Source organism: Megalobrama amblycephala, linkage group LG24, assembly GCF_018812025.1.
Source record: "Megalobrama amblycephala isolate DHTTF-2021 linkage group LG24, ASM1881202v1, whole genome shotgun sequence".
Lineage (NCBI taxonomy): Eukaryota > Metazoa > Chordata > Actinopteri > Cypriniformes > Xenocyprididae > Megalobrama > Megalobrama amblycephala.
Window position 1 is genome coordinate 19,166,802 of NC_063067.1, and position 18,743 is coordinate 19,185,544.

An 18,743-nucleotide genomic window follows, 5' to 3' on the forward strand; every position below is an offset into this window, starting at 1 on the left:
TTCCACAAAAATAGTAAGCAGCACTATCACTTTTAACATTGATAAATATTTCTTGAGCACCAAATCATCCTATTAGAATTATTTCTGAAGAAGCATGTGACACTGACGACTAGAGTTTAATTTGTAATAATATTTCACAATAGTACTGTTTTAATTGTATTTTTTATCATATAAATGCAGCCTTGGTGAGCATAGGAGACTTTCAAAAAAAAAAATTCGGACAAACTTCGTTTTGAACAGGAGCAGATTCATGCCTTCACGGTGAATGTGATTTCACCAAGTACAACATGTTCCTGGATCAAGGATCCTGGATCTTTATTGATCCTGGAACAACATTGCAATCAACCAATCAGATTTGAAGAACAATTTTAAGTCAAGTTTAGGCTTACAACCAGGGTTAGGTGCTTCTACACCAGTGTTATTCACTTATCATTTCTGTCTGATTTTAGGGATAAGTTATGGGTTGGGTTAGGGGTAGAGATAGGGTTAGGACTAAATTTTCAGGCAGAATTGTCCCAGGATCAACAAAATATATGGAGACACAGGAACATGTCTTACTTGGCAAAAATCACACAATGCCGTAATTACCGTAATTACAAGATTCCAACTTGTAATTATGAGTTCTACAATTTTCTGAGAGCTCAAACTTGTACCACTTGACTGCTGCATTTTGCCCTTGATAGCGTTGCCACAGAAACGCATAATTCTGAGTCGGAGTAGAACTTCACATGTTGTCATCTCGTAATTACGGTAATTACGACATGGCGTGAATGTAGCATTTATTACTGAACTTAAGTAGCCTTATTTTGACATACTAAAAGTTTAAGTAGGATATAGAATTAGTTATCTGTATAAATGTACAAAAAAGACAATTTAAGCAAGTCTCTCTTAGTCAAAGAAACACCATTTTTGGGCAACATTTTTCAGTTTTCCTTGGCTGTTTTTTGTAACATGGCACCAAACTCAGCCACTAGGGGCATATATATTTTTTTTATGAATTGCCTTACTTTGCAGTCCAAAATAAACTCCAATACACACAAGTCCAATACATTTGTGCCACACAAAGGCAAGCTTTATTACTGGAAAGACGAAGGGAGAAGACATAATTTCAAAAATAACATTCTGAAATAAACAGTGTAAAACACAAAACAGAAAATAGTTGCCTGCCTCAAATGATGAATCCAAATAAACAGGACTAAGCAGTTTTACATCAAGCACATCTTTGTCAATTCACAACATAAACAAATATTTAATCTTGCGACATTCTTTTAGATGTCTTACAAAGATTACAAAACAGGATATGTACAACCGAAGAACTAGAGGACATGCTTGAAGTGTATTCGTACCAAACAGTGTGCAATGGCAGCATAATGACTGAATGTCCATCTTCATCTGGGACGCTCACATGACCCAGAACTTCACAAACAAATAAATCGGCAGCTACAATGTCTGACCAGCCATGTGACATGTTTACACGCTGTTCATACTCCCTAGCACCCAAAATTAATTTTCATTTTATTTACACAGTCACAAGACAATGCAAAAAGGAATTTGGTGTGTGATCACAGTGGCGGAGCTTGTAAACGGCCACAGTGGCTGCTCGCATCTTATCTTCCGCCACTGATGATTGAACAAAATGAGAAAAATATTGATTTCAAGTGTACAGAAATAAAGCAAAAACAACTATTTGAACAATAGTTAAAAAAATGGAAAAATATCTTTCATTAAACAGGACCAGCCCGTTTTTCTTTTTTTCTTTTCCAAAAGTCTGTTTCCATTTCCAGTTTGGCCTTGCAGATTCACAAACATCAAAGCCCTTATCAGGTCAGCTGATCCATATATTAAAATGTCCAGTCTGAATCTCCTTCCAGTTCATCTGCTCTTCATGCATTAACCTCTCTTATGCTCGTGAACAAATCACTAATATTCCTATTTGGTTGAAAAGGAGAAAAAAAATGTTGCACTCCAATGGTCATATTTTCATCTAATTACTTTAACAAAGGCTCAACAGAGTCACAATATATTGGCTTGTTTTTACAGCAGCACTGATGTATATCCACATAAATATACGCATGTCCACAAAGCAGTAGCATGAATTTATAATAGCCATTTTTGTTTTAATTATTGCCACCACTGTACACACTTTGAATTATAAGCACTTGAACCATAATTATTGCTTTGTGGTGGAAAGCAGACTTCAAGATTAGCACTTTGCACAAGAAAACATGTTTTTTCCCCATTGATAATCAAGTTCAGAAACACATTGGACGATATTATTCACAAATATTTCTGCTGCTAGTGCTGCAAATGAGCATGGAGGCAATGAAATGGGAGACTGCTACATAAGATGCATGACAAACTAAACCCAAGCTGGTCTGATCTTAATCATCTCAAACCAGGCGACTTACAACCTTCTTGCATACTTTTTGAATCTGTTGGTTTCTGAAAACATCAACATAGTGCTACGACATCTCTCTTGATGTCATTTCAAGAACAAAAAAAAGATGCCAAATTCGATCCGATCGAGTCCTCTCAGAACTAGCACAGGGATCGCTTCACAAATTCATGGTTGCCTACAGTACAGAGCAGCAGGAGATGTTGAGATACAGATAATCACTGTAATATATTCCCCAGTCACACCCATCCTATCCCTCAGATAGCTAATGCCTCTAAAAATAGAAGCGTGTATATCAGACAGTGTTCTAATAGAGGAAATAAGGGAAAATTTACTTTGGTTGCATCATAAATTGTCTTTTTACAAATATTTTTGGCCCTTGTTTCCCTCTATTTCTCCATCTTAGTGTTCAGATATGGACGGCTCCCATTTAAAAATCACATTTCACTTCCTGCACTGCCGCCAATGCCAAGTGGGCCTCCTTCTCCTCTACATGACCCAGGATTCGCGCACATCTCCACAACAGCCTCGGCTTCACAATTCCCTTGGATCGGTTCCCTCAGATTTAGTCATTAGTGCATACTGTAGGTATGTGTTTTGAATCTTACACTAGAGATCTCGCATTTATACATCGAATAGCTTACATTGAACATTGAAACTTCTTTTAAAACATCTGTTTCCTATTTAATAAGTTGAATCATTCCGAATTTCAACTGGCACAACGACAGCAAATCTCTCGATAACAAGGAATGAATAGATGACGGCTGATGATCGAATCTCATTTGAAAAAGCAAGATACAGTAGTGAAAATACATATGCACTGTTGAAGAGCTCAGGACAAGGAGGACAGCGAGGTGTCCACTTGTTCTGAAAGGTGTTTCTTTGGGGGGTGAGGAAGGATTCCACATGTCAATGATGTGGCAATCGGAACCCACCCCCCTTCCCCAGACCAAAGCGCAGGGAATGGTGTAGCTTTTGTTATGGGGGGTGAAGTTCTCCACTCACATTACAGAGCAACTCTTGGCTTTCTCCTTCTTGAAGGTGGAGGAGATGAGCTCGGACTTGCTGGGCAGGTGCAGCAGGCGTTTGGACAGCCGACGGGTCGGGCTGGGCTTGGCAAGTGGCTGCAGCTTGTTAATGCAAGCCAGCGCAGCTGTGCGGAACACGCTGTGGATGCTCTTCTCGGAGGTGAATGCTGAACACTCCAGATAAGCCTCGGCACCCAATTGTTTGGCCATGGCAGAGCCCTGTGTTGGGAGAAGATGCACAAAAAACTCAGTTCGCTGTAGTTTCTCAGTCTTAATAGAAGCCAAAGTGTGTCAATAGATACAAGTCATAGATTCAAAAGCTTTGTTCATGTTGTGAGTTGTCTATATAGGCGGTTACCTTTAAAGAGAGCATCCTAAGTAAAAGTGTCTGATTTAAAGATTTAAAACAGTGGTTTACCCTAGGGCTGGGCGATAAAACGATAACGATATGTATCGCGATAGACACGTGATCGCGCGCGTCCAGTTTTGTGCAAAGGAATCCGCCTGTGAGAGAGATTGCTCGCGCATTTGATGTGCTCTCAACATTTTGCAATATAATAACGCCATAGAACCCGCATTAAATGAAATATTACCGTGAGAAGAAAGTCGCAATTTTGTATTGGTTAAAACAAATGGAGAATATCTCGTTTTTCTGCTTGATCGCCGCCGTTCGTTAGAAATATTTAGCATCAGGATGGATGATTTCATGCTTTAAATCATCGATTTGGGCAGCTTTGAGCAGCTCTTGAGGTTCTTATCCAGTATGGAAGATGAAATCCTTGCTGGTGTAGTTGTGTTTACCAACTTTGATGAGGCCCACGCTTTGCGCTGTCCACTCAGTTGTCATCAGAGGGAAAACCTCTCTATGATTGCGCTGTTTGGTTATTTTCACAGCTAGAATATGACGGCTGCACAAATAGATTTTTAAATGCTCACAGTTTTTATTATATTTCTTACTGTGGTATTGTAATTTCAGGGATGAAAAAAAAATTACAGACAAATGAAACGCGGGACACTACTTAAGTCTTGCGGGACAAAGCTCCTTCCGGGGCTGTCCCGCAAAATGCGGGACGGGTGGTCACCCTACTTTAGACTTATGTTTACATTATAATTATTTGAGTTTTCCATGGTTTTTGACATTTCTGTCTTAATAACTGAGGGGATTGTGATCAGAGGAAGGTTAAGTTTAAAATAAAAATGTTTAAATGTAATATATTTTTCTCCTGGTCCTTATTTTAAATGGGTCATAAAAAATATCAATAATTATCGATATCGACCGATATGAAACACTGATATCGTGATACAGTTTTCAGCCATATCGCCCAGCCCTAGTTTACCCCTTTCCTAAATTATAGAGGGCAGATATGTTTTCACATACCCATTTATATTAAGATAAACATATATTGTTTTAATATACATAAATATTAAGCATGATATTATAAAGTGAACATGTTATATATTTATTTACACAAACACACACACCCCTTTTCAAAAGTTGAGTCTGTAAGGTCTTTTTAAAAAGTTTTTGAAAGGCTGCAATTTAAAATTGGCTCAAATCCAGAAAAAAATAATGTTGAGTATTTTTACAATTTAAAATAGCTTTCTATTTTAATGTATTGTAAAATGTAATTTATTCCCTTGATGTGAAGCTGGGAGCATCATTACTCCAGTCTTCAGTGTCACATGATCCTTCAGAAATCATTCTAATATGCTGATTTGGTGCTCTTATAATCAATCTTGAAAACAGTTGTGCTGCGTAATATTTTTGTGGAAACAATTTATTCAGGATTCTTTAATGAATAGAAAGCTTTTTGATGTTTTTTTTTTAAATATAAATATTTTCTAACATTATGAATGTTTTACTGTCAATTTTGAATAATTGAATGCATCCTTGCTGAATAAAAGTATTAATTTCTTTAAAAAAAAAAAAAAAAAATCTAATTGATCCCAGATTTTGATTGTGGTAATGTAGTTCAAAAAGCAGTTTTACAGAGAATATCATCTTGTAAGCAAGATCAATCCAACAGTAGTAAGAAACAAAGTGTGGCTGTACCTGCTCATGAGTGATGGGTGTTTGTTTCTGATTGGACAGTTCCATCAGTGTGCAGACATCCGTCCGAAGGTCTGTCTTGCAACCAACGAGGAGAATACGAGTACTGGGGCAAAAGTCGAGGATCTCAGCCCTCCACTGCAAAGAGACAGAAATATATAAAATAACTGTTTTGCAAGAACTGATTTATCTTACAGAGCAAACAGATTGTTCTGTATAACTACGGTTGCATAATGACAATTATAATCTTGATTCTTGCGTGCCAAGCACTTCTGGCAAGTATAATGTGATAAATATTGCATCCCAAAAATTGCTGATGAAGTAAAGTAAAAAAGCAAACACAAATGAATCATTCATAAAGAACTCTAAATTAAACTGACTTCCTTTAAAGATGCTTTGTTTGAATTCATGATACCACATGAAACACATTTTAGGTTACCTGACAAAACATTTTACAGTGAAGAAAGCACAGTCTAATGATTTCTTGAGGATCATGGTCAGTGGTGGTTTTGAATTTTAATAGGAATATCTAGTTACCTTCTTAAGTCCACTGTCAAAGATATCTGGGCGACTGATGTCAAAACAGAGGAGCACTGCGTCGGAGTCACTGTAGCAGAGGGGTCTCACGTTATCATAGTATGGAGATCCTGAAACAAGAGACAGATGCTACTGAAGAGACGACTATATAAATATCATTCAATACATGCAACTAACAATTCCTTTTGAAAACATGTTCTTTCCGTTGGGCCTCAAGTGCAGTTTAGGTGTCCTTGACATTCTGTTGTAATATAATACCCAAGATAGATGAGAGAACATGAACCAGCGTTCATAACACAACTTTGATAATGTGACGCATTTCTGAGTGAAGCCGTTGATTGAGTGTTTTTTCCTGTGCGTGTGTGGTCTTGGTAAAGTCAGCAGAAAATAAAATGTCATTTCAAAGGTGGAACACATTTTTAAATGTTACATTTCAATACAAAATTATGACAGCAAGCATTTTTAAAATCTAAACAAGGAATATTAAAATAAATAGTCAATTTTAGTGCACTGATAAAATCGTAAAACAGGAACATTAGTACAATATAGTCAATTTTAGTTCCACATCTTCTTTAAACATTTTGACTACATAAGTTCTGAGATAAATCAACGTATACAGCATTCTGAACCAGACAAAATACACCAGTACATAGCTGACTGGCTGTGAATGTGCTGTATATATCTGCAGACAAAGGCCAGAGGAAGAGCTCCCCTGGTCATCACTTCATTTCCAGTCAGCTCAGCATACATCCTGTTAAAGCCCCTTTCCTCTCACTGCTTGCCATATTGGCATTTTAAAGGAGAAGAAAATGACAATTGAGCTCTAAATCCTCATTGATCTATGTGTCTCGCTCTCTCCCTCAATTTCTTTTTTTTCCAGAAGATTATGCAACCGGAGCGATAGGGCTGGGGTATGCACTTCCTCCAGCTCTTGCTCAGAATCCTTAAGTAAGCCACCCCCCCAATACCTCCTGTCCCCTTGTTTCCACAGCAACAGCCTTGGAGTCAACCATCTGCAGAGCGCGCCGTCTTCCTAAAGGCATCCCTTAACTGCCTATCAATCATTTGATACAGAGCGGTGCCCACCCACTTGGTACTGAGAAGATGCTGGGGTGGTGTAAACCGCCTTATATACACACCTCACTATTGCAGAGTCTCCTTTTCTGGATGAATTTTGCATCCGTCTCACTCTGAACCTCACGTTTAACAGTCTTCATGTCTTAGCATGAGTCAGTGAATCGATCGTTAACCATGAAGTGTATTCTAGAAGCTTCATACCTAATGTTGACTGATTAGTTTGTTGAAAAGGGACCTTATAAAAAGAAAAAAAAAGAAAACAAAAGGTCAGCATAGTCCAAGTGATACCCGAACAAATCACTCTTATGAAATGAATTGGTTATACTATACTGTAGGCCAAATGATTCCCAAACAACTGATTCTTATGGGTTGATTCTTATTGAAACAAAACACATACAGTGAGAACAGTATGGTCTAACTGATTCCCAAATAGTTGATTCTAATAAGTTACTTCCTTTTTATTGACTCAAACTCACAGAGTTTATAAGAGTTTATGTGTAGTATGTCGTATAAAGTAAACTAAAACTAAACACCTTTTACAAGAATTGCTTTAAAATTTATGCTTAAATTCTCATCATTTGGCAATGACATTACATTTTTTTTCAAACATTACTTTCACACAAGTGCTAAAATAATCATGAATTGAACCAGAATTAATTCCTTACAATTCATATAGTAAACATCAAGTAACATCCCTTAACAATACGTTAAATGTTCAATTTTGTCATGCTGATTTTCAGTTTATTAAAACTTTGTCAACATGACTCTTGAGCATTTATTCAACAAATCAGTCAAAAAAAAACTTAAGTTGAATCTTGAATGAATCCTTCACTCAATGTACTCAAATATTTTTAACATTGACTTTAAAGAATTAGTTCACTTTGAAATGAAAATTAGCCCAAGTTTTACTCACCCTCAAGTCATCCTATATGAGCCTTTCTTCTTTCTGATGAACATAATTGCAGAAATATTAATAAATATCCTGATGCATGCAAGCTTTTTAACTACAGTGAATATGGATCAATGAGCTAAAAAAAAGTGTTTCCATCCACATCCATCCATCATAAATATGTGCTCCATACGGCTCCGGAGTGTTAATAAAGGCCTTCTGAAGCGAAGCAATGCGTTTGTGTAAAAAAAAATCCATATTTAGTTATGACATCTAGCTTCCACATGAGCTGCCTTCCGTATTCAATGTACGCAGAAAGTGTAAAACCCTTGCAGTTCACAAAGCTTACACTATGTCCTACACCTTCCCTATTCAAATTACGGAAAAAGTGTAACTGAGGTGATGCCAGTTTACACTTACTTCGTAACTTCAATATGGAAGGCGGTCTGGCGGAAGGTACATATTTTACGTCATAACTTTTTTTAAATATATAAATGTATATAAAAAAAGACTTTATTAACCCCCCGGAGCCATGTGGAGCACATATTTATGATGGATGTGGATGGAAGCACTTTCTTCAGCTCATACTCATTGCTTCCTATCACTGCCATTATAAAGCTTGGATGCGTCAGGATATTTATTAATATTTCTGCAATTATATTCATCAGAAAGAAGAAAGTCATATACACCAAGGATGGCTTGAGGGTGAGTAAAACTTGGGGTAATTTTCATTTGAAAGTGAACTAATCCTTTAATTCAAGTGGAGTATATTCAGTGAAGGATTCACCAGACTGATTCAAACTGATAACTCAATCTTTTGAATCTTTTTTGAGTGATTTGTTGTAAGAATTGCTCAAAAGGGTCATATTGACTAAGTTTTAATGAACTAAAAATCAACATGAAATTAAAAATTATGAAGCCAATTTCCCTCATTTCATTATGGAGATCACTGGCTAAAGCAGGAATGGGTTTAAGGTTCTCAGAAAACAAGTCACATCTGAAGCACAGATCACCACCTCTTTTCTTTCTACTGGGACGTCACGTACACACAAACCTGGGCGTGAGGCTGCATTCAATTGCTGCTGATCTAAATGCAGCGATCGATGTAGATGTACACCAAGGGATGAAAAGCATTTGATTAAACTTAACAAAATGGCACATCCCAGGAGACGAAGACCTCCACATGGTGAGCTTACCAAAACTCACTCAGACCACTGTTTGAAATCTGAAAAGGACACCGTGACGCTTATACTGTTGGCAGGGAGCGCTTCCTAACATGAATCCTGAACCACCTGCAGTCTTGGATCACAGAACTGCACTATGTTCAATAGTGAACAAACCATTTCTCTGCTCTCAACCCTGGGCCACAAGTTCCCTGGCTAAACAAGATGAGGATGTTAGACTGCCTGTGTATTACCAGATGGAGGGTTGGTGAAGCGTGCAAAAAGGGAGGAAAAAAAAAGAGCAGAGTTTCTACAATCGCACTAAATGCTTTTTGTTGTGATGCCATGCCTGGAGCAAACTAGCTTAGCTGAAAAGTGGGCCAACGTGTGCATGTGATTGATATGAGATGGCCTTTTCCTTGGGCGCAGGAAGAGTCTTGTGAAGAGAACAGATGGAGGTGGAGTGGGCTGCTTTTGTGTGCCGCACAGATGAGAGCCGCAGCGCATTCCATCTGCTGATCCCTTTCACTCTTTGAAAAACTATTTAAGCAGCGTTTCAACAATGACTCTGAACTATGAATGTACCCGTCAAGTTGCATCAGACATATTCTGAAACATAATAAAAAAGCACATTCAAACTAGAGATTTTTGGTGCGCACCTGAGTGTGCTTGACGTCACAGTTTGGATTGTAAAAATGTCACTTGGTCTTGGATATGATTCACTTCAGTACTTATGAAAAGAGTCATGTTCACAATTCTCGTCCCTCATGACTAAGCCTTCTCTGACAGTCTCAATGAGACAGTGATAACAGATCCTGTCAATTATTATCGCTTAATGCCATTTACTAGGGAAAGAAAATATCATTCCAGTGTGAATAAGACGGTATCATATAATGAAAAGAAAATGCTATTGTTTCCTGGTTCTATACCCTGAATCTACAGCATCAGAGCAAAAGAAATCATTGAATGAGCTTATTGAATGTGAGAAAGACTGTGCTGCAAAAATAAAGCCAGACAATATGTCATTTTAGTGTTGTCACTAGTTCTAATTCATGTCTAACTCTTATGCTTCTTTTAATGAACTGTTTAAAAAGACTCACAAGTTATCAGTCTGAATCAGTCAGATGAATAATTCACTTAATGAACTAAATGAATCAGTCAGGCTACTGATCTGCAAGTCATCATCATTCATGTTTGACTCAAAAGAACTTGAAATCTTTACTGACTTGTAGTTAAATATGTTCAACTGCAACAGATATTATAACGCTGACTAAGAGTAAACTTCAATATAGTGGAATATGTGAGAATTAAGCAGCACCCTGAGACTCATGTAGATGCGAGCAGGGGGCTGAGAGAGGTCAATGTTCACAAAGGAGCTAGAAGCAAGTAAAAGCCCCTGTCAGTCTTTCTACTAGAGATGAGAACAAAACCTAGAGCGTTCTCCATATCCCCAACCCCCTTTTCCTTAGCATCCCAGAGATTCCATCACGTCAGCTCAACAAAGAATCCCCCCTCTCTCTCATTGCGAGGTGCTGGCCATGACCCCTCAGGGAATACTATCTCAGAGCTGTGGTGGTGTTTCCTCATTGGTGCCTGTCATCAACTGTCAATGGCCACTGGAGAGCACATTAATCTACTGGCTGTTTTAATGTGCTAATGGAGCACTATTTTTACACACTCGATCTTGTGTAGTCATCCCATACTGAAGCAGCAGAATTTATATTCTCAGAAATGTACATCCATCAGCGTAACAGCAAATGCCACCTAATCCATTGCTAATACTCCAATGCAAATTAAATATAGCCTCCATATTAGGAATACAGACGGCCATCTTCTAAGAGCCTGCAGTAGGTCCAATTGGCTGTCGTGATTAAGTGAGACGATTGATTTTCACCTGTAAATCCTTTCTGGGCCTCAAAGAAAGCAGTTCGAAACCCAGTGATGAGGTCAGCGCAATCAATGAGGAGAAGACTAATAAGAAGCCTCATTCACATTGAGCAGAATCACTGAGCTGATATAAATAGCACACAGTATATAACAGTAAACAACACTCAAATCATGTCACTTGTCACAATCTTTTCTACTCGAGTTCAAGCTAAATTTTCTTTAACGATAATTAAATTCAAAGTGATCAAAAAAGTGCAATGATCTAATTACTGGAGGTTTTGACTTTGGCACCAGTTTGATTTTATGTTAAAACTAAAGCAGCAATTAAACTTTTTAAAATGCGCACTAAAGGTAATGGGACATAATTTAGCAGTTCTGTATGAATATGTATGAATCACACATGCATAATCTCTGAAAAGTTTGGGGTCAGTAAGATTTATTTCAAAGAAATTATTAATTCTATTCAGCAAGGATGCACTAAATTGATAAATGGACAATAAAGACATTTATAATTTTACAAAAGATTTCTATTTTAAAAAAACTTTTCAACTTCATAATTATCAAAGAATCCTGAAAAATATTAAGCAGCACAAAGTTTATAACGTTGACAATACTCAGAAATGATTCTTGAGCACTAAATCACCATATTAAAATGATTTCTGTTGACACTGAAAATCATGTGACACTGAAAATTCAGCTTTGCCATCACAGGAATAAATTATATTTTAAACTATATTAACATAGAAACATCCATTTTGAATTGTAATAATAATAATAATATTACACAATATTACTGTTTTACTGTATTGAACAAATAAATGCAAAAGTGAGCAAAGATACTTCATTCAAAAACATTAAACGATCTTACCAACCCCAAACTTTTGAACGGCAATGTATACATACATCTACATAAAATAATTATACATTATTTAATTTATTAAACTTTGGATTTTTATCAGAAATACAGTATAAAAATAATTATGCTACAGTATATTTTGCCTTCTTAGTGTGAGAATATCAGTGCTGTATTGTGAGAAATAATTAAATATTTTAGTTTTTTTGCCAAATTATCAATTTATTTATTTATTTTTTTGCTGAACTTAAGGATGCAGCCAGTTCAGTTTATATCCATGAGTAGTTTGACTTGGAATATCGGTTTAACTTGATGGAAATACAGTTCAAATTCTACAACACCAGCCATGATTAACAGCTAAAAACTGGATAAAACTCTGGTTTGCCCTCTCATCCTCATTCAAGCCCCGACTCATCCCCTTAAACCGTACCCTGTCTCAGCTGGCTTGTCTCGAAGCAGACTAAATCAGATCAAAATGCACGAGCAAAAGGCTGGGGCATATTAACAGCACATATTTCATTCAGCAATCTGCACATGAAATCTCAATCCTTGCTTTCTCTCTCCCTCACTCACTCTCTGTCAATCTCTATCGCACATGTACAACAGACAAACACATTATAGAAACCTAGTCATATCAGCCACACTTCACAGTCAACAAACAGCAAGACGTTACTGGGTGCTAATTATGATGCTTCTTTTGGCGTGTGTTTAGGTTATCATGTCTGTCATTTACTAGGGATTCAGAAATGAGCAGTAAGGAGCAGAGATACACATCACATGTAATCAGGTCAATAGGCTACAATGGGAAGCTGTGGGGAGATGTGAACTGCCTCAGTGACCATGTACTCCCTCATTAGATTACTGATTATGTACGGCAGCTGATAGAAAGACAGACATAGTCTAGCCGCATACCTAATGCATATTGTAATAAAAAAAAAAGGGCTTTCTTGATTTGGCAAGCTCTAATCTGACTGGCTGACTTCACGCAACTTCCGGGATTAAAGGATTAGTTCACTTTAAAATGAAAATTACCCCCAGCTTTACTCATCCTCAAGCCATCCTAGCTGTATATGACTTTCTTCTTTCTGGTGAACACAATCGGAGAAATATTAATAAATATCCTGACGCATCCGAGCTTTATAATGTGAGCGAGACCAACGAGTATAAGCTGAAGAAAGTGCCTCAATCCACATATATCCATCATAAACATACTCCACACGGCTCCGTGGGGTTAATAAAGGCCTTCTAAAGCAAAGCGATGTGTTTGTGTAAAAAAAAAATTAAAAAATCCATATTTAACAAGTTATGAAGTAAAACATCTAGCTTCCACACGAGCTGCCTTTCATATTCAATGTACGAAGAAAGCGTAAAACCCTTCCCTATTCAACTTACGGAAAAAGTAACTGACGTGATCTTCCGCCAGACCGTCTTCCGTATTCAAATTATGAAAAAACGGAACTGGCATTGTGTCAGTTAAGCTTTTTCCATAAGTTGAATAGGGAAGGTGTAGGATGTAGCGTAAGCTTTTTGAACTGCAAGAGTTTTACAATTTTTTCTGGTGTAAGCTAGATATTTTACTTCATAACTTGTTATATATGGATTTTTTTTTTTTCACACAAACGCATTGCTTCGCTTTAGAAGGCCTTTATTAAGCCCCCCGGAGCCGTTTGGAGTACGTTTATGATGGATGAATGCGTGGATGAAGGCACTTTCATACTCATGACCCCTGTTAACTGCCATTATAAATCTCAGATGCGTCAGGATATTTATTAATATTTCTCTGATGGCTTGAGGGTGAGTAAAGCTTGGGGTAATTTTCATTTTAAAGTGAACTAAACCTTTAAGGGCATACAGGGTTTATCATCATCAGTCAGTTTGAAAAAATAAATAAATAAATAAATTAACATGGCACTTTTGAGGATGGAATAATCACTGGATTTCAAATTCAAGTATCAAATCTCTGAATGATATTCAAGTTAACTAGATATCCACAAGCAGACAGACAAAAGTTCAAGAGCCTGTACTCATTTTTCACACCATGTTAAAACAATTTTGGCCCACTGGACACTCTTTTAATCAAATGCACATATGATTTGTAGAAAATTGTTTCTATGTGGTGTTCTATTGCAAACTGATCATGTTACAATTATTCTACATTTACATTTTCATACACTGCTTCAGCATTAGCATAAATTCAATATTTAAATTAGGTCTTGTTTAGTAATCAGCAAGACTGGGTTGGCCCAACACAGATCAAAACAAGCCAGACTGTTTCCTTGAGCAGAATATAAAACAGCTACAATTTGTAACAACTGTAAGGAATGTAGCAATTCTCTGACTACAGGCTATCAATACTGGTACATTTTCTAGCCTCAACCAATGCTGTGGTTTCCAATTTCCAGTGTTTTCTCCAGGCAATTTCAGACTATGAATACACTCTAAAGCAAAAATGCATGAATATCTGATGCAGCTTTTTATTAACTACAGAGATGCAACGTTATAATGATAATGAAAACCATGTCTCATTTATTTGTCATTTTAATATATGATGGGGCCAAAATGCCCCCTCCTAGTCCATTTGACATCACATTAGCTCATAACAGTACACCAATCAAATATCTCATTTTGATTTAATGTTTTTATATATTACCATAAATTATACGGTCTATTCCCCATTACACATGATATTTCATATCACGTCGAGACTCGTACTGCTTCGTTTATTTACATTATGATGCCGTCCAAGCTACATAACATGCCCAAAAGAAAATGTTTATTGTCCATTTAGATCCATTTTATTATTTAGCCACTTAATCATCCGTTTAGTCTTACCTGACGTGTCCCATAAACTCAATTCAACACGTTGGTCATCAAGCTCCAGACAGGCTGTGTAGTTCTCAAATACTGTGGGCACATACGTCTGAGGAAGAGATGCAACACATTAAAACTGATGAACATGCATGTGATGCTGCATGTATGTAATGCGTAGAAAGAAAACGGGGTACCACTTCTTACATACTGTTCCTTACCTCTACTCTACGTAAAAACGATTCAGTGTTTGCATTATTTTGTTATGCCAGTAAAAAATAAAGGATATGGACATATTCCTAACAGACTAACCAAAGCATGTTACAAGTAAACTAAGAAACAACAGTTAATCTAGACATGCATGTTATTCGGCAATACCATTACTAATATAATTGCAGAATTATTTTAAGTATTTCAGAAATGCTGTACTGACCTCCGGATAACAATCCTTCGCCAAAACCTGTAACATCGCAGTTTTCCCGCATTGAACATCCCCAACCAGCACCAGTTTACATCTGACCACCAGTGGCTGTGCGTTTCTTCTTTCTTTCATGGTTTTACGATATATTTTAACAGAATAAATAAACAAAAACAAAAAACGTCTAAAACAGACAGACACGAGGATGTGCGAGTGCACAACAGTTTCTGTAGTGCTTACACAAAACACTGAGAATTGCCCGCAGCCGAAGTGATTGAATTGTGGACTATGGGTTTATATATGCCGCACAACAACCAATCACCTTGCACGATGCTCATGACGTCTCACATTCTTCCCTCCGTCTGGAAAGTGGAAGGAAGCGTATTTCCCCGACGACTCAGCCTTTTGGGAAACTTTTGTCTCATCCTTACCGAATAAAAAATTCCACAAAATGCTAATTTTATACACGAATTATCCAAAATACCCACACTAGGGTTATTCTGTGGTTACAAAAGACTACTTATAAATCACATGGCCTCTGAGAATAGCGTTTTCTATTGTAGCTAGCTTCAATGAATGTCTATCACATACTAACTAAATAATGCCGCTTCACAGCTTTTTCATGCATATTGTGGCGTCGTCATTGTCTCCTGAGTAATTAATTAGATTGTTTTCACTCAGCACCATAAGACAGTCTATTGGTTTGTTCACACATTTGTGTCCCTCCACCTACTGACTTTACTGTCACCTACTTTTAATGATATGTGAATTGCCTTCTTTCTTTCTTTCTTTCAGAGAGTTTTCCTTTTATTTTTGAGGTCTTTTTAAATCATATATGATGACAACGACCTCAAATGTCCCCAATGATACATCCCCAATAGCTAATTCTTAATTTTTTCTGCCCTAATACTGAAAACATTATTAGTCTTGATGAAATGTATCCATTTTGACAAGTTTGGTCATTTTACAGTAAAGTCTTGCATGACTCCTCTTAAAAATCCCCTTGACTAAAATCATGAAACCATTGTTTACATTACCAACTGACTGGATTATTGGACAAATTGCTCTTTGATTCCAGTCTGTGTTTGTTTTGGACACAGTAGTTTGGTTAATGACGGGTTTGAGGCCAAAAGTTTATTGGCCTGATTTCAGCCCTCAGGGAGTCTCAGAAGGCTAAAGTGATCTGATAGTCACCAGGCACAGAGGCTTTGACACTTTCAAGGTTATATTTGTATATTAAACACCTCAGAGACAGCAGGCTGGGAGGAATAGACCTTACGCAAACACTTCTCTCCCATCCCCTACTTACAAATTCAATTATTCTTCATAGTGAAATTAGATGGTCTAATTTCACATCATCAAATGGTTTCAGAGCACAATATTATAATGCCTTTTCTGAGTGTATCTGCAGTAGATTTATCATGCACATTGTCTCCCTGTTTTTGTCCCTACTCTCATACCATGTCAATTTGCAAACAACTTTTAAAATTCTGTGGTAGGAATATAATATTTGGTCTTAATTTTGACTAGAAGCCCCCTTGTTATTATGCCATTAAACCTACACTAAACCAGTTAGTGGTATCATGGATGAGGCTTGTAGTATCCGCAGCAGGGGTGGAGACCACATGAAGTATGTATGAGGGAAGAATTCCCCTGATGTAACAGCAGGGCACAAAGCACAGGAAAGCAGGTGGAGCTGAATAATCAACAGCCCAGTGTGTCACAACACAATCTGCTGTAAGAGACAGGAAGGTGTCAGAAGGTTGCAGTTGGGTTCCTACCTTAGGTTCATGGCATCTATTAAAGATCATTATGTAAGACAAAATTTAATATATGGGTTGTATATATATACAGTCCAGTCCAAAAGTTTGGAACCACTAAGATTTTAATGTTTTTAAAAGAAGTTTCGTCTGCTCACCAAGGCTACATTTATTTAATTAAAAATACAGTAAAAAACAGTAATATTGTGAAATATTATTACAATTTAAAATAACTGTTTTCTATTTGAATATATTTGACAAAGTAATTTATTCCTGTGATGGCAAAGCTGAATTTTCAGCATCATTACTCCAGTCTTCAGTGTCACATGATCCTTCAGAAATCATTCTAATATGCTGATCTGCTGCTCAAGAAACATTTAATGTGTACAATTGTACAAAATATTTGTGTACAATATTTTTTTTCAGGATTATTTGATGAATAGAAAGTTCAAAAGAACAGTGTTTATCTGAAATCTAATCTTTTGTAACATTATAAATGTCTTTACTGCCACTTTTGATTGATTTAATGCATCCTTGCTGAATAAAAGTATTCATTTCTTTAATTTCTTTTCAAAAAAATAAAAATAAAAATTCTTACTGACCCCAAACTTTTGAACGGTAGTGTATAATGCTACAGAAGCTTTGTATTTCAGATAAATGCTGTTCTTTTGAACTTTCTATTCATCAAGGAATCCTGAAAAAAAGCACAAAACTGTTTTCAACATTGAAAATAATCATAAATGTTTATTGAGCAGCAAATCAGCATATTAGAATGATTTCTGAAGGATCATGTGACACTGAAGAGTTGCAATGCTGAAAATTCAGCTTTGCATCACAGGAATAAATTACTTTGTCAATATATATTTAAATTGTACACAGTTATTTTAAATTGTAATAATATTTCACAATATTACTGTTTTTTTACTGTATTTTTAATTAAATAAATGTAGCCTTGGTGAGCAGACGAAACTTCTTTTAAAAACATTAAAAATCTTAGTGGTTCCAAACTTTTGGACTGTACTGTATATATTTATATATACAACCTAGCAAAAAATACTGGGTCAAAAATGGACAAACCCAACCGTTGGTTTAAAATTTTAAATGAAACATTTAAACCCTATGGTTGGGTTTGTCCATATTTGACACAAACATGGGCTGAAACAACCCAGTATTTTATTTAATTATTTACTAATACACATATTTGTGATGACACAAGATGCTTTATAAATTTATGCAACATAAAATTAACTTACCAGGTCAGAATAGTTTGTACTTCTGACTTATTTATATGTCATGCGTTCTTAGATATGCAAAGTAAATTAGGCCCTAGTTTGTCCAGATTTCCTGCATATTCTGACATTTTCTTTGTGTCTAAAGTAATCAGTTGAATTGTTTTCATTCTGCATCAATAGCCACAGACATGAGGACAATAGGACTGTTCACACATTCTTGTCCTTCCTAACCACTCTAACCTTTAATGATCTGTGAATCCCCTAACTTCCTTCTGAGAGGACCTGGTGCATTTGACACACACACATTCCCTTTGTCCAGAAACATATTTCCGTCAGCCCTCCTTTTTCGAAAACTTTTATTTCATCTTATCTAAATGTATTTTATATCTAATAAAAGATATGTTATGAAAAGTTTTTAGACGTGTGTTGACCAAATTATGCCAATTAAAATGTCACAATTTGTTTATTATATTATAAGATAGGCTATTTATAAATTGCTATATTTATGTACTTATTTACTTCCAGGGGAAAATATGTATTGCATGCACTCTATCTACCTGTTAAAGCAACAAAAAGACATTTGTTTTAGCGGTGCCATGAAAATAGTCCTGGGAAGTTATACATCACAGAGATGTTTAAACGCATG

The 18,743-nt window shown here is 36.4% G+C and overlaps 1 protein-coding gene across 1 annotated transcript; it reads right to left on the reverse strand.

Moving 5' to 3' along the window:
- Window positions 1–1,046: 1,046 nt before the first annotated feature.
- Window positions 1,047–15,386, reverse strand: rnd1b (Rho family GTPase 1b). The gene is made up of 5 exons (XM_048178082.1): window positions 15,121–15,386; window positions 14,712–14,799; window positions 6,011–6,120; window positions 5,477–5,611; window positions 1,047–3,642 (listed from the first exon to the last, which is right to left on the reverse strand). The coding sequence occupies exons 1-5, from the start codon at window positions 15,238–15,240 to the stop codon at window positions 3,397–3,399; spliced, it is 699 nt and encodes a 232-aa protein (XP_048034039.1). The 5' UTR covers window positions 15,241–15,386; the 3' UTR covers window positions 1,047–3,396.
- Between the last annotated feature and the right edge of the window lie 3,357 nt (window positions 15,387–18,743).